At 34.0% G+C, this 27,998-nt stretch overlaps 2 protein-coding genes across 5 annotated transcripts; both read left to right on the forward strand.

Moving 5' to 3' along the window:
* The first annotated feature begins 1,546 nt into the window (after positions 1–1,546).
* Positions 1,547–5,094, forward strand: LOC135843725 (uncharacterized). The gene is made up of 7 exons (XM_065361693.1): positions 1,547–1,716; positions 1,807–1,957; positions 2,090–2,267; positions 2,476–2,646; positions 3,057–3,173; positions 3,356–3,529; positions 3,659–5,094. The coding sequence occupies exons 1-7, from the start codon at positions 1,644–1,646 to the stop codon at positions 4,346–4,348; spliced, it is 1,554 nt and encodes a 517-aa protein (XP_065217765.1). The 5' UTR covers positions 1,547–1,643; the 3' UTR covers positions 4,349–5,094.
* Positions 5,095–6,235: 1,141 nt separating this feature from the next.
* On the forward strand, positions 6,236–27,998 carry Nrx-IV (neurexin-4). 4 transcript variants are annotated; one of them, XM_065361688.1, is made up of 24 exons: positions 6,236–6,395; positions 6,790–6,885; positions 12,916–13,112; positions 17,643–17,784; positions 19,029–19,232; positions 19,384–19,550; positions 19,640–19,825; positions 19,915–20,088; positions 20,187–20,403; positions 20,912–21,006; positions 22,661–22,820; positions 22,903–23,028; positions 23,100–23,303; positions 23,387–23,542; positions 23,624–23,770; positions 23,855–24,025; positions 24,103–24,220; positions 24,294–24,505; positions 24,590–24,721; positions 24,789–24,968; positions 25,040–25,173; positions 26,169–26,379; positions 26,458–26,589; positions 26,682–27,998. In XM_065361688.1, the coding sequence occupies exons 1-24, from the start codon at positions 6,338–6,340 to the stop codon at positions 26,870–26,872; spliced, it is 3,810 nt and encodes a 1,269-aa protein (XP_065217760.1). In that variant the 5' UTR covers positions 6,236–6,337; the 3' UTR covers positions 26,873–27,998. The 4 variants fall into 4 exon arrangements, with proteins under 4 accessions (XP_065217760.1, XP_065217759.1, XP_065217758.1 ...); XM_065361687.1 differs by lacking the exon at positions 12,916–13,112 and adding an exon at positions 14,914–15,113; XM_065361686.1 differs by having other exon boundaries at positions 26,169–26,589.

The raw sequence follows: 27,998 nt of genomic DNA on the forward strand, positions 1-27,998 counted from the left end.
TCGAAATTATATACGTCCATAAGTTCATTTTTGGCCCCTTCACAGCTATATTTGAAACTTCTAAAGGAATTTTAAAACTTACTGAAAGCTCCAAAAAGGTCGAATCGCAATTGTTTTCGAATCGGGTGATCGTAGACACATCACACGATATCTCGCTAAAAAATTTAAAAATCAAAATTTGATTTTTTTTCTTTTTCTGGAATTTAGGCTACTATTGATTAACAATTCACTTTTGAGTTCTGCGGCGCTCAAGGAATTTCGAGGTAACAACCTAAAACGGTTGAGAGAGTATCCAATAAGCACCGAGCAAAACTAGCTGTTAGGTGCTCAAGTTCATGTTTGGCCATTCCAGAGTGATTTGAAGTTTATTCTGGAGGAAATGAGGAATTCGCAGGAGGGTTCATAATGGCTCAAATTTAGTAGTTGTTGATGTGTGATAATTGAATTGAAGAAATAATTCACACTGGTGCATTCTGCTCGCAAAATGAAAAATTTTTAATGTCGCCCTTAAACAGCTCTTTCTTGAAGTTTTTAATTTTTCAAAAATTTACCAAAATCCAAAGTTAAATTTTGGTCCAAGAATTTATGTAGGTAGGTACATAGTCTTTCAATCTAGCTTAGTGAATTGGATTCATTCAAATTGGAAAGTGCCAGTTGAAAAGTTTCCATGTGAGTATATTTTTCTTGAAAAAATTTCGCATCTTACAGTACAGCCAAAGTGAAGATAGGCACCCTAAATTAAGATTTAGCTCAATTATATCGCAAAAAGAGTAGGTAATGAGTCATTTTCACTTTCAAAATTTCAAGCTTGATTTTTGAAGTCAAAAAAGCTAGAAAAAAAGTTGATTAAAAATTATATAGGGTATTTCTGCTGAAAACTTTCACTTTACCTACATTGAGCTCTGAATTTACTTTTTACCAGCACAAATGTGGAGGGTGCAAAAAAATAAAATATTGAGTTGGGTCGATTCACTTATCATTACTCCACTAGGTATAGTCTTTCAACTTTGAGAATATTTTAATGTTGTGCAAAAACGGTAAAATCTGATTGCTGTAGCTATAGATAAGTACCTGATTTATTCTTCAGAAAGGTTTTTTCTCCTCTGATATTTACACCCTCCCCCCCCCCCCCCGGTTAAATTTCGTAACTTTTTGGAAATTTTTCGACATCATCTGGAGATCTAAAAATTATAAGAATTTAGGAATGGAAGTTTTCGACATATTTTTCAAAAGCTGTAAAGTTGGAAGTGATCCCATTGAAAGGTTTTCTAAACCTACTCACACAAATTTCAATTTTTTCCACGCGCCTAGAAATGACGCATCTTTAATGCAAAATTTGGAAATCAATTGCAACATGTATGCTTGAAAACTATAATAAATCAAATACCTACACACAGGTGTTTTTTCTTCATGACGGAAAGAAGAATGACTAAACTGTAGTCGTATAATGTTCAAAGAATATGGCGATACATGTAGCTGTTAAATAAATAAACTGAATCATCAATTCGGCAAGATTCAAAGTCTTTCAGTAGGCACCATACCTGCCTATTTTTTGGTTTAGAATTAGTGATACACTTAGGTATCTACCTGAATTGCATGTTCATTTAGTCTCCATAACTATACCTACTTGCTTCAAGAATTTCATGCTTCGAATCAGGATGAAAGAATTTTTGAATTTATTCTGTGTTTTTACATCAATTTTGATCGTCGATTCGAGTAATTACATATTAATCACCTTAATTTGAAATTAGATACGCGAGTAGAATTTTTTTTCATTAAATAATACATTTTTCGTCTTTATTGCAGCGGTAAAGGTGATGGATACAATACCTCAAATTCAAAAGAACACTTTTCCTGCATTAATAATGCAAGGACCATTCAAGCTCATGTACCCAGCTGTTCCCAGAGAAAGGGTTAATAATGACGAGATGTTCACGTTCGAAAAATTTGATTTGGCGTAAGTTATTCACGTGTACATGTGCAGATTTCCTTTAGGTACCTATTTATAAGTCTGAGAATTTTCTTATTACCTAGATAGGTACTTGTATTTTTTTCTTGAATTTCAATTTGATATTTTTGAAAATTGCAGCATTTCTTATCTATGCCCGCGAGAGAATTCTTTGGAAGTAGAGGCTAGTAAAGAAGTACAATGTACAAATAAACTCACAGTTCTCAACAGGCCAAGTGGTGATGCATGTGGTAACGACAACAGAATAGAATATAATATCGGTTATGGATTCATAATAAGACGTCCTCTTTTTAATCCGGTTGGTATAGGCTAATACCTAATAATTTTAGTACCTATTTCCGCTTCTTATTCTTTACATCAAAGAATAGATTAGTATCTATTACTTACCTAGTTTATTTGTCAATATTTCCGAAAGCTTACAAAATTAAAATAAAAGTACTGAGCTTTATGCTCAAACTCGAGCACCTACTTATGTTTTCATTATTAAATTTACGAATCATTTTCAGAGGAAAAAAGATGAAAAAGTGGAGTATCCTTTGTACTCATCGTGCTACGATAAATTAGATAAAAGAATTTATCACGTAGAATACGAGCTGAGGCACAGAAATAAATTGTATGAAATATCAAGCAAAATATACCCTGAGCAACAACTCGAGGAGATTACTAAACATCATTTGGTATGAATTTTATTTTGATAAAGACCTAAGGTATGCTATGCTAAATTTTGCAGGACATGTTTGGTAGGTACCTACATATGATGGGTCGTATTTGAAATTTTTTTTAAATTGGAGGGGTTGTGTTCAAATTTTTGAAATTCAAGAAAAAATGATTTTTGCCTGAGTACCATAAGTAAATATATTTGTAATCAAAATACCTTTCAATTATTCTTGAAACTTTGGAAATTGGAATTTTGAATCCGGGTAGGAAAATGAATAGGTTCTTACCAAATATGGTGAAAATCCAAGATTATTTTTTCATTCTTATTGAAGTAGACCTAAACAGAACGTTCTTGTTTTCTTGTTCGGAATATTTCTGAAAGTAACTTTGTAATGTGTATGTGTGTTTTTTTTTTTTTTTTTTTTTTTAGGAATTTCGCAAAGTAATGGCTAACAAATTTGATGAACAACAACGAGCACGAACAGGCAAGCCTCCAAAAATTATTGTATCACAACAGTTATCGAAATTTGAAAATAAAGGGGAAAAAGTGAGTCACTTTGCATATTTTTAAACAATTATATTTATCAAAGCTTGATTGATTAATTGATCATACACATGTTTAGTTTTTCATTGAAAGTTGAAACTTTATCGACTACCTATCTTGTTAGTTCAGGCTAACGGTCGAATAGATATATCTTTACTTTAGTTAAAAACTTCACTATTTCACAGACCGATGGGGAAGGCTACTTGATTCCATTTCAATTAGTTTCACATGAAGATATGATTTTATACAACTGGAAGTTAGCCACATTCAATGAAATGAACTATAGTCTCATTTGGAGTAACATAGCCGACAATGCGTGGAAAAAACTCAACGATTTTTTGAGAACCACAATGATAAAGGTACGATATACTTATCTATACCTATATTTTTGCCTTCAGCCTTCTCAAAAAATACGATAACTTTGGTGTATTTCAATTTAATTTACCTATATTACTCACTCATTTTTCCCTCTTGATACCTACCTACAGAGCAACTACAATCTTCACACTTACTCTGGAGTTCACGATTACACAGAACAAGGATATCCTCGTTATTTATGGAAATTTTTACGCGTCAATTTTAAAGGCGGCATAGTTGTAGTCATACATAATCATGCTCCCGGCGATACAGATACCTACGATCCTTTGTGCGCTGAGCACAGTTGCGAAGAATATGTTTTACCTTATATGAATCAAAAAAACAAAAATTTAGGATACACGTATTGCTGTCTTACGAAAGAATTAAAGAAGAAAATCCCTTTCTTCAACCAACATTTCTTAGAAATTGACCCCCTAATGATTTCAGATTTATTCACCGTCAACGACGATATAGATGTCTCCCCACCACCGTCTCCTCCTGTAATCGTCCCTGCGCCTGTAAAAACCACTCCTGTACCAACTGCCCCAGCCCCTAACTTTCGACGGGAAGCGGCGCCTTATGATCCAAAGAAACGTTCTAGAAGAAGACCAATACAGCTAGAATCAATTGAAGCTACACAAGAGTCTGAGAAACATTCGGTTAAGCATGAAGAAGACGATGATGCTACTAAAGAATTGAAAAGGAAAATCGAGCAATTCAAATCGGGCCGAGAACCGTCTGGTAAGCAATCGGTTGATGTCTCGGTCAATAATGCAGAAGTTAAAGCATTGAGAAATAAGATTGAGGACTTCGTTGGGTAAAGGCTTCAGCCCGGTAGATAGAAAATGTTTTGAATTTTTCCAACGAAGTACAATCTACGTTTGAGAAACGAGGAGGAAATACAACTGAAAGGAGACAATATTTTAAATGTGGGAATTCACCATTGTTAATAAATTTTATAGAAATGAAGAGTGATATTCCAAAACTCGCTTTGTCCATTTTTATCAAAGTTGAGTTTTCAGTGGTACCTGATAGATGAAGTATTAACTATTAACTCACATTCCTACATCATCAACCTACCAAAATGAGGTTTTAAACTCACCTAAATAGCCAATTCACTAAAATTTAAAAAAAAAAATAATGTTCCAAAACGCGCTTTTTCCATTTTTATTGAAATTTTTTTCAGCAGTATTTAGTGGATGAAATGTATACCTACACTCCTACATCATAAATCCACCCAAATAAAGTGCTAAACTCGCCTAAAAAGCCAATTTACCCGTTTAAAGGGAAACTGTTTTTCCTCTCTCCTGAAAAGTTGTGAAAATGGACAAAGCGAGTTTTGGAATATCACTCTTCAAATGTTTCCCATTTCACAATTAGATATAGATTTTTCAAGTATTAGCCTATCACATAAGATTTTACATAAGTGTTCAGTAATTTAATGTATCTATCTATGTATCTCGTTTGCAATGTGCAATCGTATACATGTCTACGTGCCTACAATGTACATACCTATAATAGGTACATAGGTACCTACCTAATTAATTATACACGAACTTTAAAAAATCATTTTCGATAGTCGTTATTTTCAACATCAATAAAAAAACACGGCCCTGTTTTAGGGTAAAAATTCTTTAAAACTGGTCAAAAAACATCATCGTTGAAATATTTTAATTTCTCGCAAAGTGTGTGTCGGAGTGAATTTTTTGTAGCGAAATGAAGATGTGTGTTGTCATGCGATCTATTAAAATGAATTGAAATTTTAGCAGAAAATCAAAAGTCAATCAATGGAGCTGACAATTTATTTTTCATCACTGATGATTGTATACTCATAATGGTGACTCGTGCATATTGTTAAAAAATTACGAGTAATTTTCTGTTCCTCTTTGCAATTCTAATCGGTTTCCTATACTTTCTAGTCTTCATGATATTGAATATACTTCAAAGAATTTGAAATGATTGTTTTTCTCGGATGATTTTATGATTTCAATTTAAAAACCAATCCAATTCTAATACTGCATTTTTTTAAAAATACTCCAGAAAATTGATAGGGATTTTTCTATTTTTCTTCAAAATCAAAATGTAACTCATTTTGATAGGTCACGCATGAGTTGCATTCGCAATTTCGCATCATACTTTTTCAAAAATCCTGAAAATCACGACAAAACTGCCGAAAAAAAAAACTTCATGCAGGTAGAATCTAGTTTTTGGATGTAGGTACTACACAACTACACAAATACAAAATCTTCTATGAAGTAAATAATAAATAAATAATAATACATAATCAAGAGTTGTTAGTTAGTTTAGTAGTTAGTACCAAACTAGGGTCTCCATTTCATTTCCTTATGTAGTTATATGTAATAAAATTTCTGTTTTGTTAAATTTAAAATCAAATAATTAAATTATTAATTATATTATGATGGTATCGATTGAAAATAAAGATGAAGAATAAAATCGTAGGGAATAAACTATTTCAATTTCATATTCAATTCTTCAACCTTCATTGAAATTTTCCAAATTTTTTCTTAAAAAAAAAACAAAAAAAATGAATTACATTAACGCTACTATCAACTAAAATTGAAAGTATTTTTCATTTTACTTCTCCAAAAGCGCTATATTCTCCACTAGCGGTTAAAAATGGAACTAATCTTGCATTTTTGTTTTTATTTGTGTGGTTTTGTTTTGCTTTGCTTGGATCTCTGAAATATCCGAATTCTTCTGAATTATTTCGCGATTACGATTTGAAGTAATGGTACGGTTAGTCATCCCTTGATGGAGTGCATTATTGTTGTGATGTAATTTAAATTAAAATGTGGTTACTATATTTATTTTTTCTCAATATATTAGGCAATTATTCAGTTCTTTGTGGTAAGCTTTTACTTTCAACAATTCCTACCAATTTTGATACTCATACTTGAGAGTGAAACACTTCGGTGATCGACGTTATTTGGGCGTTAACGATCAAAATGATCAAACACTTCTTCCTCTACGTTATCAAAATTTGAAATTTACCTAAAAACTAATTCATTTCGAATCGTAAATAGTTTCATTGTACTCCTACATTGTCATATTCCTATCATTCTCAATCTCAGCTCAGCTCCAGTGTCTTGTAATTTGGTAGTCTTATTCGTTGTGTTTTGATTCAGTGTTTCACTCTTTCGTAACACTCTACACTTACTCATTCTAATTTCAGCTTAGATATTAAATACTCGTTGGAATTTCTTTCTACTTCCACGTTACTGAATATATTCTTATTTTACAGATTTCTACGACTGTAATGAACCTCTATTCGATAGATCTGAAGTAAAAGCAACAAGTTCCTTACCGGACCGGAAACCTTCATCGGCCAAATTACTAGGTATTTATTTTTGGTTCACACCATTATTTTTTTTTTTTTATTACCGTAGGTATTTAGTCGCATACTCGCTACTGTAATGTAAATATTGTTCGTTGTATGTTTTTTTTTTTTGAAAAGCTGCACAGCAATTTATATAGCGTAGTAAAATTAGCTATACTTTATAAAAGCTCGCCCTGGTATTCAATTCACTGATAAATTATTCTCTCTCTTTAGGTTTTGTTGACCAAACTCAATAAACACCGGAGAGAGAAAAATTTTCCGTACAAATAAGCTTGCACTACTCGCGTTAATTATAATTCTTTGTAGTAAACTATATCGATGCTAAAATGAATTGTAACCGGAGAAGTGTACGATGGATATTCGATTGCAATAAATGGTATCCAACTCGTCAAGAATGGGTCACCGCGTCCACGTCCATTCAAACCGAAGAAAAAGATCGTATCGGTAGATTTTTTTTCAAAAGAGATGCCAAAAATTCCATGGCTGGTAGACTTCTGATGCGTAAATTTCTTACACAGTATTCTGGACTTCGATGGAAAGATATCGAAATTCTACGTTCGGAGCGAGGAAAACCGTACTTTAAAAACAAAACGTTGAATTTCAACGTCTCTCATCAAGGTGGTTACGCGATTTTAGCCGCCGAAGTTGGAGATTTCAACGTAGGTTGCGACGTAATGACTGTAGAGTACAGAAAAGACGAAAAGCTGAGAGATTATTTGAAAATCATGACTAAACAGCTGTCAACCGACGAGTATAAAATGTTAACAAATCCGGCCAAATCTGAACACGACGTGTGTCGTTTATTCTGTCGACTTTGGTGTTTAAAAGAGAGTTACGTTAAAGCTCTCGGTACTGGAATTAATCTTCATATGGGAGAGCTAAGTTTCGATATCAAAGACGAACACTTGACTGAAAATAAGTTCGTCACTAGTACTACGATTACTGTGAAAGGAGAATTACAGCAGAATTGGAGCTTCCATGAGATACTCGTTGATAAAAATACATTCGCAGCTGTGGCATTATCTCCTAAAGCCGACCCGCTTGTCGATGAATTCCAACGGTTGAGTATCGAAGATTTGCTCAACGAAGCCGAACAAATTATTCCATTCGACCAAGAGTATTGTGATAATTTTTTCAAAAAAGAAAACTCACCTTAGGGAATATTATGGAAACGAGTTTTTTTTTTTTTTTTTAATTTGGGATTTTTGCATAATTATTTAAGTACGGTTTTTTAAAATTAATGTAGACCGTTAGTTTTTTAATTCGGTGGTAAACTAGAGTAAAGTGTTTGCGTTCAACGTCGAGTAAACATATTATAGGTAGATGGTAAAACTGTGTACATTTCTCGACGTGATTTCTTCTCCGTATCGCGGTGAGAATGACGAACTTCATAATATTTTCGTAATTAACGTTAAACAGAATTTATACAATGTCGTTTACAAGCAATAAATGTGCTACAATATCGTCGTATGGGTTATTTTCCAAGTCCCGAAGAAATTTTTTTATACGTTGTACAGCTCGTAAACTATCTCATCCGTGGTTATAGTTCATTTTTTTGACAGTTTTCTCCGTCACGAATGTATCGTTGGTTTGTGAAAATGTATCAACGGAAAAAGTACACTTTGCGTCCAATCATCGACGTTAATTCTGGTATTTAAAGTTCAGTGCCATTTGGTACTAGGTATTGTGAAGTCACTTCTGATCGTGATTGTTTATTGATCGCTTATTCTTTCGCATGTCTAGAAGCTATGTGCAGCCAACTACACATATACCGGCTCTGTAATATCGTTGAAAATATTATCATGCGTGTGAATACGCCGAATGTGGAACGATAAACGTGTGTCTTCGATCATCTTGTTGCATGTCTTCAGATCGTACTCGTATTGTAAGACAGAACAAGTTGATTATGTAGGGAGAAAAAATTATGAAAATATAATTCGCTGAAAAGGCTGTCGGGTAGGAATGGTGTGACGATTTGCTTCTTGGTTCGAGTTTTCAATTTCCTAATAACATTTAGGTAGGCATTGGGGGAATTTGGTTAGAAGTTTGGGGCCATTTTTCACGCTGAGTTTTGAAAAGGGCGGAGGGAAAGCCGTGTAGTATGTGTTGGTTATTTTATTCGAATTCAGTTGGTGAAATTTTGTGAATTTTTTCTCATCACTAATGTAACCTTGAAAATTGAAATCGACTTCATAAACTTTAGGCCGTTTTGATGGGGGGGGGGGGGGGAGGTTAGGTTGGAAAATTTTAATTCCTTCATTTCAAATAATCCTCATGACAGAAACATCGGATAGGAATGGCATTGACGAAGAGAGAGGAGGCGTCTGAGAATTTTTCGAACCATTTCAGCGAAGATGAAATTTTCAATATCGAAACAGAAGAAAAGAGGGAAAGAAAATGACATACTTAATCCAATTTGAAATTTTTTCTGGAGCATTATTTTGGTACCCTACTCGTCGATTTAGTCCTTGATAATTTATTGTCTTCGTAAAACTAATAAAATTTATCGTTTTATTATTAATTTTCTAGTCATTTGAATGACCTTATTAAAAATTTTATGGACAGCTGCTCTTCAACACGTGTGAGCAATTTTTTTTTATAATTTCGTAAGTCGACAAGTTTTTTTACTTTATTTAGCCATATCTTACTGACAGAATTCCGAAATTGTTTTGAAAACTATGTGTAATTATGCCTATTTTATGGAGTGGCACTGGAGAGCCGTTTGAGGCACATTTTAGGAGTTATTATTATGATCATTAGAAGAATGGTTTGTCAGAAAGTCAGTTTGGAAATTTTTCAGTTTGAAATATTCTCTCCCTGTCCCCCTCCTCCCATTTTCCCTTGACTGCAACTCTTGTGGAAAAGGTTAACTACCGATAGAATATACTTGAAGACATAGTTTTATTTCGTTCGTAATAATTAATACTTCTTATAGCAATCAATATCACGTTATTTTTATATCAGGGGTTCCAAAAGTACTCAATTTGAGCTGCATACTTTCTACAAACTTCCATATGCGTAAATTTTTGAAAAATTCATTGATTTTTTGGTCAGTCAATTCTACTGATACGTGTTTAATCTGAAAATTGAGGGGGCAAGTGCCTTTTGCAAAATTAGAAATTTCTGTCCATAGTTTCTGTCGCGTTAGTTCCTCGAAATTTTCAACTTGGGAAGTGAATTCTGGTGCAATTTCGTGAAACGAACAAAGAAATAACGTCATTTTGATGAATTGCTCGTCTTTACAAGAAAAAATTGTTTCCTATTTTTTGATTTTCGCCCTCACAAGGGCAGTATTCCAACCAGCCCTCAAATATGGGAACCGAACAATAAATGAGAATCGATAGAGAAGCTCATACATCACCTGATTAAAAAAATCTGATTTACACTTGCACCTATTACCCTGCACTCCCCGAGTTCTACGTCAGATTACCTTTGAAAATCCCTCTTTCAGGAACTCCTTCCTCTTCGCTCGTCCTGCTTCCCATAACATCGAAAAATGTCCTCTAATCCAGTTTTTTTCTCAACTCTGGAATGGGGAGGGGCCACTTTAAGGAAGTAAACGTTGATTTAGAGACCAGATGACCTTTTTTCTTTAGAAATTGAAAATTTTATTGAACAAATTTTTCATTCCTTTTTTTGGGATTTTTCATTTCAACTGTGGAAGGGCTTTCAGCAGAGAAACCAAAAACAGAGGGAGGGGGGGGGGTCGGTGAGATTTTTCATGAAATTTAGAGGAACTCTATCGCAAAAATTGGAAATTTTTGAAAAATTTTCATCGACTTCTCTTGAAATCTGATTATTTCTCACTGAGTGTCCAACATTACTTGAGAGATTGGGTCTAATTTTCTCTTGAAAAATAATTTTTAAAAAAAATTTTGAAGCATAAATTGAGAATTTAAAATTTAAAAATGTTTTTGTACATTGAGAGCCTAATAGGAGAATAGGATAAAATGTAAAAAATACTTCTAAACATTGAAAGCGCATTTTGAGCGTGGGAAGTGTAAAATGTGAGAAACACTGTTCTCGAGATTTTGCTAAAATTTGTCAAAGTCTCATTCAAGTCTTGTAGTGGAGTGGCAAACAGCTGAAATACAGGAGAAAACTGCATTTGATGAAAGAAGCGTGAATTTTGGTATGATGAATTTTTGAACCAAAATGAAGTTTTTAAGACCGGGAGCCACTCGAGCTCGCCCCTCCTTGGAGGGGGGTGGGGCTTACAATTTTGAAAATTTTCCTGTGGATAGAGTTTTAATCAGAAATCCAATATTATGGTGTCTGCTGTTAGATATTGATCAGCACTTTCTATTTTCACCATTGAAATCATCGTCCCCCTCTCCCCCTCGCGTGGGGCTCAGCCCCCTAAATTGTGGATCTGGAAGACGTTGAGACTAGGAAATGTTATTTTGTGAAAATATACTAAGTAAAGTGTACAAATAATTTTGGTGGTTCATTTTTTGGTTCCCTCCCCCCCTCTGCCCCCTGTGGCACCTTGAAACCTGAAAAACGCGCAAAATTGCCGCTTTAATGACAAAACATGGTGGAAACGGTGAGCTAAATGCTAATTCTTCTTGAAACTGGTAAGAAACATTTATTGAAAGCATTACGTAACGCGAAAAATGATGACTCTCCCCTTTACGCGCCCCCATCTACCCCTAATTGCAAAAAAATATATACTGGTCAAAATTTCATCAGAATTGAAATATTAAGCCAGTTACTGTTCAATATTGATCGATATGTTCCTTTCAAAGTGACGGGATCATCGCATACCTCCCACCCCCTCAGGGGGGCAGACCCCTAAAATGTGGAGTCGACGAAAAACCCACGTATGGAACTGAAATTCTGTAAATATATACTTCTCTGGTCATGGGAATATATTTAATGGTCCATTTCATCGATAACATTCCTCACTCCGCCCCCGCCCGTCCCTCCTTGCATACCATTATACAAAATTTGATCAAAAAGTAACCCCTCCTGCTTTGTTGCACGCTTCATAGAAAAGTTACAGAAGGAGGGGCGAGCTCGAGTGGCTCCCGGTCTTAAAAACTTCATTTTGGTTCAAAAATTCATCATACCAAAATTCACGCTTCTTTCATCACATGCAGTTTTTTTTCATTTGCCACTCCACTATTGCATTTTTATTTGGATAATTTTTTTTTCGTGGAAAAAAAATCAATGTCAAAATTATTACAAATTTTGAATATTTTACAACCGAAAATTCAAAAAAAGAAATTAAAATCTAGATGAAGTTAATGGAGTTATCTCTATTTTTTATTCAAGATGGCCAAAATTTTTGTACCTACAACTTTTTTCTCCCAGGAGTGCTGACAAAGATGGATTAAAATAAAATTTATCAACTTTCAACAGTTTTTCAATGAAATACATTAATGTAAGTATGAACCTTCTGATACAATTTGGAATAATTATAAGACGAACCAGAATGCTGTTTGTATGTATTATCGATTTATTGGGTTAAAAAATCATGTAACACTAAAAAAAAATGAAGAGATATGTTTCTATGTATGAAATATTGTACTCATGTTTTTTTTTAAAATAACCTTGATAATTGAAATTGATAATGATGAATTTCGCATGTAGGTATATATTATCAGTGTATTGTATATTTTTTTCATTTTAAACAAGCTATAATCTTATCATTTTTACACTTTTTCATAATGAACAAAAAAAATTAATGTTTTGTTGTTCAATTTGAAAAATGATTTGAAAGCAAAAATCCATAAAATTTTCAACTTGAAGAAATCCTGTGATTTTGTTTTTTCAAAATTTGTATCATTGTATTGTACATTTTGACTCCATCTGTACAGGGCAGCTTTTCATTATTCGCTATAGAAATCTGTGCATCGCAAATACTTAGTTGTTTAGCTTTAGTTACTGCTGCGGCATAAATTGATCGTATGTACATACATAGACCATAGACATAGTACATAGCTAAGCTTTTATTTAGCTTCGTTTTTTGTGAGTACGTAATTTCTTAGTATGGTATTGTGCTTTTTTGCGTTTTGCATGGTAAAGGCGAACAATCATGGACTGCTTCACATTCGGACAGCAGTCAGTACCTGATATTCGATCTAGGTCGAGTGATGAAGGTAAGATCGATCGAAACCCAAGGAAGACCAACGCAGGATGATTGCGTTCTAGAGTACACCATCAGTTACGGATCGAACGGATACGATTACGCTGATTACAAAACCTCATCGGGATATATCAAAGTAAGAATCCGCATGAATAGTTCAATTCGTCTTCGGAGCACTTGTGCAAATTTAATCCGTTAAATCTACTCGTTTAAGTTCAGACAGCAGAGAGGGTATAAAAATATCAATCATTTAATGCGTGACTGTTTTAATTCGAGGGGGGCAGAATGTCGAGTCGAATGTACGTAGTGTACTTCCTTCCTATGGATTGTCGTCGTGACTTTGAAAAAAAAAACTTATGGTTGATGCTTGTGTGAGATTCTCATATGTTGAATAGAAGGGTGCTCATGCCTTGCTGGTGAAGAATCGCTCTTTCAATAATAAAACGAAACGATTAAGCGTTTGTACGTACATACATACAAGTTGTACTGACTGTTGGTTAAGAAAGGAACATGTACAATGGGCGTTTTTTTAAACTGAATACACAGTTCGAATTAATCGTTTAGAACTGGACTACGTTTAATTTATGTACGAGTTAAATTGAGAAAGATCTGCTAATGTGGTATTTTACCAAAGAAATAAAAGATAGGAAGGTTCGGATAGAGGGGGGGGGGCAAGATTATTTTTCAATTTTTACCGTTGAAATAGTGATTTGATATGAGGAAAGGAGAGAGGGGGACTAGTGTCTTAAAAAATTAGAAAAACAATTTCACAAATGATTTTTCAGATTTAACCTCCCCCCCCCCTCCTCTTGTTCAGCCATTTTGTGTGAAATTGATATTTGAAAGACTTGAAAATTCAAAAAATTGTTCTATAAAATCATTTCTTTGAAAAACTGGATACCCTGCTCTACCTTTTTATTCCCTTTTATTTTTAAAATGTGTGTTAAAATCTTATTTAAAATTTCCCTTTTCTTCGTCATTTTAAATCTTACACTAAATACCTAGCTCTGTTGAAAATTTTTCAAATTTTTCTCTCAATACGATCATTACGCATGTGTATAGTGGTGTATTTATATTAAATTGCTCGTGTAAATATGGCTTTGTTGGAATTGAAGGTATTTAATGCGCACAGACTGCTTTGTATATTAAATTATTCCGCTTGCATTGTTACATAAATCGGCTGATGACTTTTAATGCTCGCATCAAATGTACGTAGATGTACGTAAGATTAAAATGTATCTACATAAAATAATTTTACCGATTGCATAACCCTTCGAATGCACGTACGTACCTACATTTGTATAATATACTTTTTATAATGTATATTAAGTTATCAAAATTGAATAAGGTTCCAAAGTACCTACTCGAATCAAAACCCTGGTGTCATTGAAGAGGGTGGAAGGGTAAGGCACAAAAAAAGGGCTGTTTATCTAATGAATAAAAGAAGAAAAAAAACACTCGTGAAAGCTCATGCACGTACAGATCAGATTACAACGAGGATAATATTGGGATCAAAATTATTCGGACTTGACAATTGATGGTAGAGGAAAAAATAAAACGCTAGACGAGGTAAATTTTCATTTCGATGTTGGTGACTTGACATTTTGCGAATGAAATATTACTACTTTGGCATATACGAGTACTACGTATGTATCACCCTCACCGTACTCGTTCATTGCCCTGAACAGCTTGCAAACGTGCGTAACGTAATGATCATGGAGGAGTACTTGAGAACCTCATATAGGAGATATGGTCATAATACGTACATACACAATGTGGTGCTCTATATGCTCTTCTAATATGGCACTGGGGCTGATATTGGCATGATGGGTACCGTTGCCGTTGCCGTTGGTATATTGTGGTTATTGTAAATGTACATATAACGTTTAAGGGATACGGATATTTAAGCACGTAGCCTACTAACAATTTGCTTTCAGGCCCTAAAACATGGACTCCTTCCAGTAACACGCTCGGAAATTCTTTGATTTTTCATTTCGACGATTCGAAAGTAGAAGTGAGAAGCATTGCTACGCAAGGAAAACCGAGCAATCCGGATTGTGTTACGGAATATTTCGTACAGTATTCGGATGACGGAGAGTCGTGGACTAATTATATCGACTCGACTGGCGAAATCCAGGTAACGTGTGTGCAAATAAACGTCGTTTGGGATTTCGCTAGAATTGCCCTCGATCCTCGAGAAAATATAAAGGAGACGTCCTGTAGATTGTTTTTGTGTAGTTCTATATGTCGGAGGTCGAGGTATTGAATGTTTCGTGGTAGAGTGATTGCGAAATTTGAAAACTGGTTTTTGAGACTCGTTCTGACTTCTGAGTAGATCCTGTAGAAGGAAATGGTCAGAAATGATGGTTTGTATTCTGGGTTTTCGAATTTTGCCCAATTTGGAAATTGAAGAAGTAGTGGTTGATTTACGAAAATGAAAATTTAGACAGGTTGCGCAGCTCATAGGTTTCAAGTAAACGTTCAATGATGATGAAAATTTTGAAATCGTTCGCTATCAGAAAAATAATAATTCTAATCATTCATAATATGAAATCCCAGCTTGAAAATTTCAAATAGGTAGTTCAGTTGAATCACGTGTAAAGATGATCATTTTGAACGCAATACTGATAAAAAAAAGACGGAAGTCGGAGTTTGATAAGAATAAAATTTGGCATTAGTGTTCGTGAAATATTGAAAAACACTTGAAAGCGAAGTCAGAGGATCGCAGTTGTAGTTACAAAATATAAAGAGAAGAAATTTGCCTGACGAGGAATTTTTGAACTGAATAAAGCTAGATCGAAAGTGCATGAAAAAATATAGCCATAGTCTCAAGTGCTAAAAGTTCATTTTTCGATTTTTTGTTACTTTTTGAAAATCTTGGCTCATACGAGTAAATGAAGAAAAATCAAAATTTTACCAAATTATTCTAAAAAGGCTAAAATTTGATATGTCCCCTATTTTCGACCTCTCGAATCGATCGAAAACGGTTTCAACCCGTTTTGAGCAGCTTTGGAGCCTCCAGCTGATTTTTGAACATTGGAAATCTCAAAAAATTGTTACCAAATGTAGTTGGAAAGCTAACATTTACTATAAACCTTAATTTCAACATGCTGAGTCTACTCGAGCTGGTTTCAATCCATTCTGTGTCTCCAGCAAACTTTTGGAAATTCCAGTTTTCCAAAAAAAAAAAAAAAAAAAAAAACTTGAATTTTAATCAACTTTTGGACGTATGATCGCGATTGGTGCTTTTTCGTGACTTACTTGACCTATTGTGCACCATTTTTCCAACCTCGATGCCTGCCTGTTTGAAACTATTTTTTATTCAGCGATTTCATGATTAAAATTTTGAGGAATTGACTGCTCTCTTACCGTTTGACAAAAAAAGCTGAAATTTAAAATATCTATACCCTGTTTTTAACCTGCCAAGTCGATTTCAAGTGGTTTCCAGTCGTTTTGAAGCCTCCAACAACTTTTAAAAATTATAGTTTTTTCAAAAAATTGCATGAAATTGGTAAAAATTGACTTCAATGTTCACGATTAAAAATTGTGCGTTTTTTAGAAAACCAGAATTTCCAAAAAGTGGCTCGAGGCTGCATTCAGGACAGCTTTGAATCAGCTACAGTCGACTGAGCGTGTTGAAATTAAGGTATAGAGGGAATTTTAGCTTTTCAAATTTTTTCGATGAGATTTTGTGGAGATTTCAACTTTCAAAAATCTTCTGGGAGACTCTAGAACTACTCAAAACGGTTCGGAACCGTCTCCAATCGATTCAGTAGATCAAGAATAGGGTTTATTCCAAATTTCAATTTTCTAGTTCAATTTGGAAAAATTTTGATTTTTTGGTCCAAATTTTGTTTTTCAAAAATTCATCAAAAATCGAAAAATGCTCTTCAGGATCTGAAACTTTGGCTGATGATGTACTTTTACATGCTCTTTCGATCAAGATTTGTCCAGTTCAAAAAATTTATCTGTTGTGATGTCTCTCTTGTGAGAAATACTTCATTTGGTAAATCTTTTTAGAAATTTCAACTTTCAAAAATCTGTTGGAAGCTCCAAAACTGGTCAAAACGGTTAAAAATCATTTGTAATCGATTTGGGTGGGGGGGGGGGGGGGTCGAAAATAGAGTACACGCCAAGTTTTAGCTTTTGTAGGTTAATTAGGTGACATTTTTGTTTTTTCTTCATGATTTCCAAAATTTACCAAAAATCAAAAAATGCACTTCAGCACCTGAAATTTTGGAACATAATGTAGGTACATATTTTTTCATGTTCTTTCGATATTCAAAAAAAAGTATTTAGACCACATTGCACATGTTTCAATTTGCCAACTCAAATTTGAAATTACGTGAATCATATCCTTCTCATCATAGGTATTTTTGTGATCGTTGGATCCAGCATTTTACGGTCACGATGAGTTGATGACCTCTGTCGTAAGTAAATAATTATGCTGGCGGTGAAAGATATTAAGGTGAAGGCAGATAAAGGTTGCATAAATACTAATCTACACTTATAATAACAATGCTTCGCATGGTCGCTTTGGGGGTATTTATTCTACTTATGCTATGGTTAATATTGATAAGTCACAAGGTGTGGAAAATTTTACGTGTTTTTCATCATCTTCTTGAGAACTACCTCGTTATTGAATTTTTCAATTTATTTTTTATAGGTTTTCAAAGGTAACACGGATGGTAATCAAGTGAACAGAAACGTATTCGAAGTTCCTATTATTGCTCAATGGATCAGAATCAATCCTATAAGATGGAAAAACAGTATTTCGATGAGAGTAGAACTCTACGGATGCAATTATGGTTAGTAAATGAACGTGTGTTTGTCTCAGAAAATCAATCTGGCGTCGACCTAGCATGAAAAAAAACTTATCATTTGTATAGGAAATGGTCGGTTTTTCCTCATAAATTCAATTTGGGAGCTCTGAATTATTTTTTTTGAGGTCGTTGACCTTTCTCAAAATCGTAAAAGGGGTATTTTAATTTTTTTTAATTTCAAATATTTGTTTTTGGGACCTCCCTTCACTCCTAATCGATCAGAAACGGCCCTTTTCTTGACTCCTTAATTCCCCCCCCCCCATTTTAGGAACCCCTGAAAAAAAATTGAAATCACTTTTGCTCAGTGAATTTTTCCTTTCCGCATTTCTAGTTACTACTGAAGATGAATTATTCTTTCAAAATTTATTCTTGAAGACTTTTCCATCTTCATATCTTCTTTAGCTCAAGTTCATCCCACTCTTATCCGAGTTCCTTGAGCGAAGGGCAAAGTTTCTCTCATTTTCTGCTTTTTGTTTTTTTTGTTTTTTTTTTTTTTGAAAAAGCCTCTTGCTAAATTATTTTACGAAAATTACCATTTGATTATACCTGCTTCGTGAATTGAAGTTCAATGTCAGTATTTGATTGAAAAACCCCTCTTTCTGACTTGCAAAATTTCTGGTTGATCTACCGCCTGGTTTTCGGTACCGAATAAACTACGAAACCGGAAATTCGATTGCAGCGTGGCGATTGCCATCAAAACACTATAAGTTACTTGTATACGAGGTGTCCTACAGTACAGTTGAATCGATAGAGCTTAGTCGGGTAATAGAATTCGAGTGAAAGTATTGGAAAAGTCAAAATGAAGCTGAGAAGGCTACCGAAAAAGACAGATGAATTTTTATATTGGTCGTAGAAAAATTTGAAACGAAATGAGAAATTTATATGGAAATAACAGTTTTTTCATTCAATTTTGATTTAGAAGGAAGAGGAACTGAAAATTGAAAAATTGACATTTTTTGTGGGATATTTGACAACTTTGCCATCAATATTCTTTCAAATTTGTGTTGATTTTTAAAAAATGTCTGAAAATATTTCTATTGTTTCAAGTCTCTCAGTTAATGAAACGAAGCGTGAAGTATTTCGTTAATCTGCATCGATTCTAATCACCATAAGTCCGCTTTTTTTTCTCGATACAATTTGGGACGCTCTGTATACGCTTCTTGCTGCCAAGTAAATACTAGAATCGAATAATATGTTAACTGATACCATTACGAATTTCATGTTGACAGTTTCCGATCATTTCTACTTCGACGGTTCGTCGCTAATCGAATGGAAACTAAGAGATTTACCGATCGTATCGACCCGCGACTCGGTCGGATTTCGTATGAAAACAAACGCCGCAAACGGAATCATCTTATACAGTCGAGGCACCCAGCGCGATTACCTCGCACTACAGCTACGCGATAATCGATTGGTGTTGAATATCGATTTAGGTAATATACTAAAAATATACATAATAATTTAGTGGAGTAGAATATTTTAACGACTGAACGACTCGTCGTCGATTTGACGCCGATGACGATGTCGCCAGAACGCCGCCATCGCCGGATAACTAATATAAATGAAAATTTAATCTTGAAAAAGGATCCGGGTTAATGACCAGTTTATCGGTGGGAAGTTTATTGGATGATAATATTTGGCACGATGTGATGTTCTCTCGAGTCTATAAGGATATCGTGTTCACCGTGGATAGAGTTTCGGTCAAAGGGACCATCAAGGACGAATACGCGACGTTGAATTTAAATAACGCTGTAAGTATCTCAGCGGGCTTTTATGCCGTTGTTTAATTTAATCACGTGAAAATAGTACAACTGATAGAATTATTACGAACTCGTTTCAGTTCTATATCGGAGGTGTACCGAATAAACAAGAAGGAATGATCGTATCGCAAAATTACACCGGCTGTATTGAAAATCTATCAGTGAACGGAACTAATTTCAATCAAATGATCAAAGAATTCTATAACTCTGATAACAGATGGGGTATGGAGACTTACGCGAAGCATAACGTATCTTATATCTGTCCTGTACGTATCCAAAATCGGCGTATCTCACTCAAACAAACTCGTCTGTATGAGTGTCAACTTATAATATTTTGATTTTTGATTTTCTACAGGAACAATCGGTCATTCCGGTTACGTTTTTGACCGAGCCGTCTTTCGCTAAGCTGAAAGGCTACGAAGGTGTGGATTACCTCAATGTTTCATTCAGCTTTCGAACTTACGAGGATGCCGGATTACTCGTGTTTCATAAAGTTATAGGCGGCAACAACAACAACGGTTATGTTAAAGTAAGAACTAGTTCGCATGAAGTTGCAACGAACGTGATCTTATCACATTCTTGCTAACTGCCAGATATTCAACGTGGAATACTTGTCATATGTTTCAGGCATTCTTGGAAGAAGGTAAAGTCTACGTAGAATTGCTAACCGGCGATAACCCGAAGATTAAATTGGAAAATTACGACGAGAAATTCAACGACGGTAAATGGCACAGTTTGGTGTTGACGGTCAATACGAATGTGTTGGTTTTGAATATCGATCAGCGTCCTGCGGTGACTAATCGTTTGTTGAAGATTCTGACGACTTCGGATTATTATATCGGAGGTAAATTTGATTGAAAAATCGAGTATAAGGATGACAATTCTACCAATTGAGTTCTCAGACAAAATTTTAAGAGCTCAAAATACCTAAAATTTTGAAAAAAAATCAATTTTTACGATCTTTTGAAATATTACGGACGTTGGTTGAAGATTGGTCGAACCGGTTTCAAAAATAATGCAGTGCAAATTTCCAGTTTTTGGTAATCTGAAATATTGATGGGGAAAATTTATTTTTTATGTTTAAATTCTGTAAAAAGTATTTGGGAAGTACTGAGTAAATTTCAAAAATGCATAGATGGGGGAATACTCTTTCAAATTTTGAATTTATTGATGAAAAATTTATTTTTCTCTCTTCTCCTTCATTTTTTTGATAATTTACTGCCATAGAAATTAATCAGAAATGGGCATACTTCGACGAAATGAATGAATTTTTTGTTCTGTTTCATTTTATTGGTAGTCCTTCGTGCTGGGATGTGAAAACGATTAACATATTTCATCATTTATTTTCGCAGGAGGTGTTTATAATAATATAGGTTTCATTGGCTGCATGAAACTCATCACTATCAACGGAAATTACAGAGTGCCAACAGATTGGAAACCAGATGAGGTAAATATTATAATGAAATTCATTAACATGATGCTCGCCTTTGGAGTGAGAAAAAATTTCAAAATACTCTTCCCCTTGCCTGAATCGAATACGTACAAAATATCGTCGATTTAGTACCATACGTTGGGAATTTTCGTAACATATTTTTGAACTAAAAGAAATTTCCTCTTTGCTATTGTATTGTATTCTTGTCAAATACGAGAGTGAAATTTGAAGCGGCGTGTGAGGAAAGAACACAGCCTTCTACACAAGTATTGCGCAGATGTTTATCGAGTTGTTTCCGAAAAAAGAACCCTACGAAAGTGTGAAACGAATACAAAACACCCTTTGTTTTAAGGTCTAAGAGAAGGTGTTCGCTTTAATCGTTGGATTGTGATTAAAAGTAGTACGGTGCTATTAATCACCGCAGGGAAGGTGTTCGGCGTTACGATGTGACAAACTAGAGGGAAAAACTTGTACTTGGGCGGTTTCTGGGGAGAGAATTCGATGTCGTGAATTTATGTGGTGTTTTAGATGTGCGTAATAAATTCGAATTGTGTGATCTCTGAGGAATTCTCGAACGTTTTTGATGTGATTGCAGTTACTTCTTCACATTTTTTAGGAACAGAGGGAAAAATGACCGAATGAAACACTCGTGGAAAAATTATGAAATCAAGATTTTTTGAAAAATTAATTCTTGAAAATAATGGAAACTGAACGAAGTTTTAATAAATTTTGAAGATTGATGAGTTATTAGTTACTTATCAGAGTCTTCTTTTCTGCTTCTCCGCTCCTTCTCACTACGAAAATATCCCAATCGACACAAATTTTTTGAATCAAACAAAAATTGAATTCAAAGAGGAACCCGAAATAAACCATCAGAAAAAATTTCAGGTGCTAAAATTCATTTTTTGTTTTTTTATTTAAAAATATTCGAATTTAAATCATTTTTCATGAACAAAAATTCAAAATATAATCAAATTGACATTAAAGACTGAAATTTAGTTTGTACCCTATTTTTGACCTCTCGAGTCGATTGGTGATGGTTTCGAACCGTTCTGGAGCCTCCAACAGATTGTCAAATCCTCCAGAAAAAAAATATGTAAGTAGGGTGAAAATAATTCAACACCTGTAAATTCGGATCCGAAAATTCTCTAGGGGCTCCAGTATGTTTGAAACCATCAACAATGCACTTGGGAAGTCAAAAATACGGTTCAAACCAAATAATTTGAGCTGTTTATGTCAATTTGATCAATTTTATTTCGTAAAAAAGATACAAATTTGAATTTTTTTAATTTTTAAGAAATTGAAAAATGAATTTTAGTGCTTGAAATTTTTTAAGATTAGGGCATATTGTTCCCAATGCACTCTTTCTTTTCGACCCTATTTCGAAAATTCCAATTTCTGAAAAATCAGAAAAATATTGAGACGTGAGATAAGGTACTAAAGTTGAAACTGATTTTAAAAATTGAAATGTGTTTTTTCTTAGAAGTATTTTTCACCCTTAGAAAAATTCAAAAATACTAGGAAAAAATATTTTTTTAAAATACCCAAGTGATAGGAATAAAAAGTTAGAAAAATTATTTTAAAAACGATTTTTTACTAATAATTAGGTATGAGGAAACTTCGTGAAATCTTCACACATTTCTTATAATATTATTTTTTCTTATTGCAGGAATACTGTTGTAAAAATCAGATAGTTTTCGACGCTTGCCAAATGATCGACAGATGTAATCCAAATCCTTGCAAACATAATGGTTTATGTCGTCAGGATTCACGCGATTTCTTCTGCGATTGTTCAAATACTGGTTATGCAGGAGCCATGTGCCATACTCGTGAGTTGTTTTTTCACATCAATGAAACATCTATTTTGAAATTTTCCCTCGAGAATTACCTGTAATTTTTTTTTATGAACAGCATTACATCCTTTGAGTTGCGAAGCTCATAAAGAAGTGAATTCGGTTCAACAACGTGTCGATCTCAAGATCGACATCGACGGCAGCGGTCCCTTAGATCCTTTCCCTGTCACTTGCCAATTTCATTGTAAGTATATTTATACCTAGTTGTTGAAGAAATTCACCGACGAAAGATTACATTATTGAAAAATTTCGCAGCTGATGGCAAAATAGCTACCGAAATACATCACAGAAACGAAGAACCGACCATTGTCGACGGGTTCCAAGAAGAAGGTAGTTACAAACAGGATATCGTGTACGAAGCAAGCATCGAACAAATAGAATCGCTCATTAATCGATCTTCGAGTTGTTATCAACATATTCGTTACGACTGTCAGAATTCCAAATTATTAAATTCTCATCGTAAGTATTATCGATTGAAATCCAGCGTAAAAAATTGTATTCTATCGAAATCGTCATCATCATTTTGTTGCATTTTTATGTAGCTGGTGAAGGAGAATTCAGACCTTATGCTTGGTGGGTGTCGAGATATAATCAAAAAATGGATTTCTGGGGCGGTGCTATGCCCGGGTCCAGGAAATGCGAATGCGGTGTTTTGGGTCAATGCGACGATATGTCCAAATGGTGTAATTGCGATGCTGGTAAGTGCGAATGATTCTTGAAATAGACTATGATTTTAATTCGTAGATAAATTCGAGTTACGTTGGGATGAATTATTGCAGGACATGGCGAATGGACTTCCGATAGTGGAAATCTGAAGGGAAAAGAGTACTTGCCAGTGAGACGATTGCATTTTGGTGATACGGGTACACCGGTCGATGATAAAAGGGGCAAGTACACTTTGGGACCTTTGGTGTGCGAAGGAGATGGCGAGTATTTGAAGAATACGTGCTGATACGTTAATTTTAATTATATGTATTTTAATATAAATTTATCTGTTTTTTCCTTCGTAGATTTGTTCAGCAACGTTATAACGTTTAGAAAAAGCGACGCCACTTTGAATTTGCCTACTTTCGATTTCGGTTACGATGGTGATATTTATTTCGAATTCAGAACGACTAAAGAAAGTGGTGTCCTGGTCAACTCGAAAGGTCCCGAAGATGAAATTCTAATCGAATTGAGAGGTACTAAATTCTCATTTCCAGTATTCCACGATTTGATATCATCGCCGGAACTCATTCAAATATTTTTATTTTTTCAGAGGGTAATTCCATTCTTTTCATGTATCAAACCGGAAATAAACCTACTCACGTGCAAGGAAAGTCCACCTCCGGCTTAGCGGATAATAATTGGCATTCTGTCTACATCGAAAGGAACAGGTTCGTGTGATATTTCGTAATCTAAAAATTTCCAAAAATGTTACTTTACATTTTTTTTTTCCACTCTGTGCAGAAAAGGTGCTCGTGTCGTGATCGATGGCAACGAAAAGAAAGAAATCAAAGAATCTCCGGGTCCGGTTTTGGCGTTATATCTTACTTCGTATTTATCCATCGGTGGTAACGTTGGTCCTCCGAATAAAAATGGATTTACTGGATGTATGAGAGCTTTCATGTTGAATGGACATTTAGTAGATTTAGTGAGATACGCGAAACAGACACGTTATGGTAGGTTCACAATTCACATGCCTCGGAATCGATACTTTTTTATTTTCATGTCAAAAATGACGATTTTACGCTCTTTTTTTAAAGGTATATCCTTGGGATGTGTTGGTAAATGTGCCAGTAATCCTTGTTTGAATAATGGTACGTGTATCGATGGATACGAAGATTATCATTGCGATTGTCGATGGACATCTTTCAAAGGACCGATTTGCGCCGATGGTAGTTAAAACGATTGATAAAATTACCTTTTTAAAAATCATTTTTCTGATCAATGCGTGTTTCATAGAAATTGGTGTTACGTTACGTGACGATTCGATGATTAAATACAGCTTCTTGGGCAGCTGGAGATCGACGATCGCTGAAAACATACGTGTTGGTTTCACGACCACTCATCCTCAAGGATTTTTATTAGGATTGTTTTCCAATAAATCAGGCGAATACATGACCATATCGGTATCAAACAGCGGTAAGGTTAAGGATTTAATACAGAGTACCGATAGTTTGTATCAGATGATAGGAGAAAGTGTTCGTTTACAGGTTCGTTACGTGTGGTATTCGATTTTGGATTTGAAAGACAAGAATGGACATTCCCTAACAAACATTTTGGACTCGGTCAGTACCACGATATTCGAATCAGACGTAAGAATTCCGGAGCTACGTTGGTTATGGAGGTAACGTAATTCAAATTTTATTATTGGCTTCTATGCAATTCAACGAAGAAAGCAAGTCTTCATTTTTTCCTCTAAAATTACCCAAAAGTCTCGTCTTTTTACCGAGAATTTGGACAAAAGTTGTCTTTTCTGCAAAAATTGTAAAAAAGTATAATTTTTTGGCCAATAATTTATCGAAAAGTCCCTTTGCTTAAATTGTTAAAGTCTGGCTTTTTCCCAAAAAATTCTCTTTTTTTTTAGAAAAATTGCTAAAAAGTATCACTTTTCTTCTTTTTAAAAATTACCCTAAAGTTTCGCTTTCTTGCCAGAAAATATGCAAAAGTATCATTTTTTCGCCAATTATTCCCAAAAAGTCCTTCTTTTGCTTAAATTTCGAAGTCTGCTTCTTGCCGAAAATCATCAAAAATTCTGCTTTTTTTAAAAATTGAAAAGTTTTCGATTTCAAGGAAAATGACCGAAGATTGAATTTTGGACAGATAATTCCATAAAGTCCCAAGTTTTTACCAAAATTGTCCAAAAATCTTACTTTTTGATAAAGATTACGAAAAAGTATAATTTCTTTGCCAATTGTTAAAAAGTCTTGTTTTTTAGTCAAAATTGCCACTTTTTTTCAAGAATTGCCCACCCAGTCATTTGTTTCACTTTTTTGCCGAAAACTGCCAGAAATTCTAGCTTTTTCAAAAAATGGCATAAACTTGCTTTTCAGTAAAGTGGTTTAAAATTGTCATTTTTTTTCGAAAAATTTTACTTTTTTCTAGACATTGCCCAAAAGTTGAGGTTTTTGCCAGAAATTGTCAAAAAGCCATTTTTCAAAAAAAATTGCCAAACTTTTTGCAAACAATAATTGTTCTTTTTTGCCAGAAATTGCCAAAATTCTCACTTATATTTTTTTAAAAACAGCATCGTCAAGATTTTTTGTTTGCTTTCTTCCATGAAAATTGCTGAAATTTGTTCGTTTTTTTGTAAACAGTTTCCTAACCTTGTGAATGTTTCAGGTCGATAATTACGAACCTTTCGAAACGCATTTCAATATCAAAGCTTCAGCCGATGCTCAATTCAATAACATAGAATACATGTATATCGGTAAAAATGAAAGTATGAAGGAAGGCTTCATCGGTTGCGTTTCCAGAGTCGAATTTGATGATATTTATCCGCTCAAATTCCTCTTCCAACAAAACGGTCCCACCAATATTCGCGCCACTGATGGTAAAATTGACATTATTGATCTCAAGGTTATCATTATCACAAATAACGAAAATAATTCACGTTGCAATTTTTTTCCAGTTATGGAAGACTTTTGCGGTGTTGAACCGGTAACTCATCCTCCCGAGCCAATAGAAACTAGACCACCTTTAGATTTAGATCAAGATAAAGTGAATGCAGCCTATCACGAAACTGCCAACGCTGTTATAGGAGGTAATATACATATTTCAAAAAATAGATTCTAGATTTGAAATAAGTATTATACATATATGAATTGTTTGGTAATACGATACGTGTTTTTGCAGGAATCTTATTCTTATTATTCTTGTTGTCTATTTTCATCGCCATCTTCTTTGGCCGCTGGGTGGCCAGGCATAAGGGCGATTACTTGACGCAAGAAGAACGAGGATGTGACATGGCTTCCGATCCTGACACAGCGGTAATGCATTCAGTGACTGGGCATTCTTTACGAAAGAAAAAAGAATGGTATATTTAAAAATAACATAGACTATTGGACTAAGTATCAATCAATCGTGTACGTTAGAGGCGACCGACCGCATTGTAATTTTTTCTTCTGTGATTTTGTTTTGTTCATTAAATTAGGGAAAAAAGAGTTTCAAAGAGCTTAGATTATATATCTTGTACATTAGTTGCCTCTGATTTATACGTGTTTTATTTTTTTGTATTTATTTTCTCGTCGCAGTCTTCTCATTTTTTTTCTTTCTTTTTTTTATATATATTCGTGTACTATTTATTGTTATATTTTATTACGAAACCAAAAACAGTGTCAATTTATGTATTTACAGGCGAATTTGTTTATATTTTTAATGCCACTGTTAAGGTTTTACCATTAGATTTTAGATTTATCGAAATCGTATATTGTTTTATCTCTCTAAACGAATTCTCTACCTTAATTCCCAGTATTTTATTATTTTATTACCGAGTTAATTTATTTTTGCTTTTGCATTTACGCCCTTCTCATCATTTCCTTTTTTCCCCGGATTTGAAATCTCAAGTTTTTTTTTACTCTTTATTAATTTGAGATCTCCAAGTATTATGAGCATTCCGTCCTGCCTATTTTAAATAATTTTTAAGTTGATTAACAATTTGCCATTCGCAAACATTTGTATTATTTTGTAATTTATTGTATAAATATCGGCTTCGTGTACATGTGAGGTATTACGTATGAAATGAATATGGTGTTTTTTTTTCTTTCTGCGCTAAACAGGAAGCTCATTCGGAATCTCGTAAATCGTGATACTTTACATTGCTCAACTTTCAGAAGCTAAATTTTGACTATTATTGGTTTAATTTTTTTTCTCAAAATTTTTAAAGCACAACGCATCGCTTTTATTTAAGAAAAGTTACTCAGTGAAATTTCAGCCTTTTTTTGTTAGTATATTAACTATATGGATAAGTTTATCTGTTTTAGTTATTTTTTATGTTTATTTTTGTACTTTTTCTATTTTTTTTTTTTTCACTTTTGATGAAGTGGTTAGATTTTTTTTTATAAAGTTGATGTTGTTCAGCTGTCGAATTTTAAGTCACTTCGTAATATTATGCAGTTTTTCTTTTTCACTTTAGAAATTGTACGTAAATTACCAAATACAATATGAAGTTTA

This window comes from Planococcus citri, chromosome 4 (assembly GCF_950023065.1).
Source record: "Planococcus citri chromosome 4, ihPlaCitr1.1, whole genome shotgun sequence".
In the NCBI taxonomy this organism is placed as follows: domain Eukaryota; kingdom Metazoa; phylum Arthropoda; class Insecta; order Hemiptera; family Pseudococcidae; genus Planococcus; species Planococcus citri.

Coding starts and splice junctions, on each gene's coding strand:
- Nrx-IV (XM_065361686.1), top strand. CDS start 6,338: ATGTGGTTACTATATTTATTTTTTCTCAATATATTAGGCAATTATTCA. Junction 23,771..23,854: donor TTTGGTGTGCGAAGGAGATG/GCGAGTATTTGA, acceptor TTTCCTTCGTAG/ATTTGTTCAGCAACGTTATA. Junction 24,506..24,589: donor CGCGAAACAGACACGTTATG/GTAGGTTCACAA, acceptor CTTTTTTTAAAG/GTATATCCTTGGGATGTGTT.
- LOC135843725 (XM_065361693.1), top strand. CDS start 1,644: ATGCTTCGAATCAGGATGAAAGAATTTTTGAATTTATTCTGTGTTTTT. Junction 2,268..2,475: donor GACGTCCTCTTTTTAATCCG/GTTGGTATAGGC, acceptor AATCATTTTCAG/AGGAAAAAAGATGAAAAAGT. Junction 2,647..3,056: donor AGATTACTAAACATCATTTG/GTATGAATTTTA, acceptor TTTTTTTTTTAG/GAATTTCGCAAAGTAATGGC.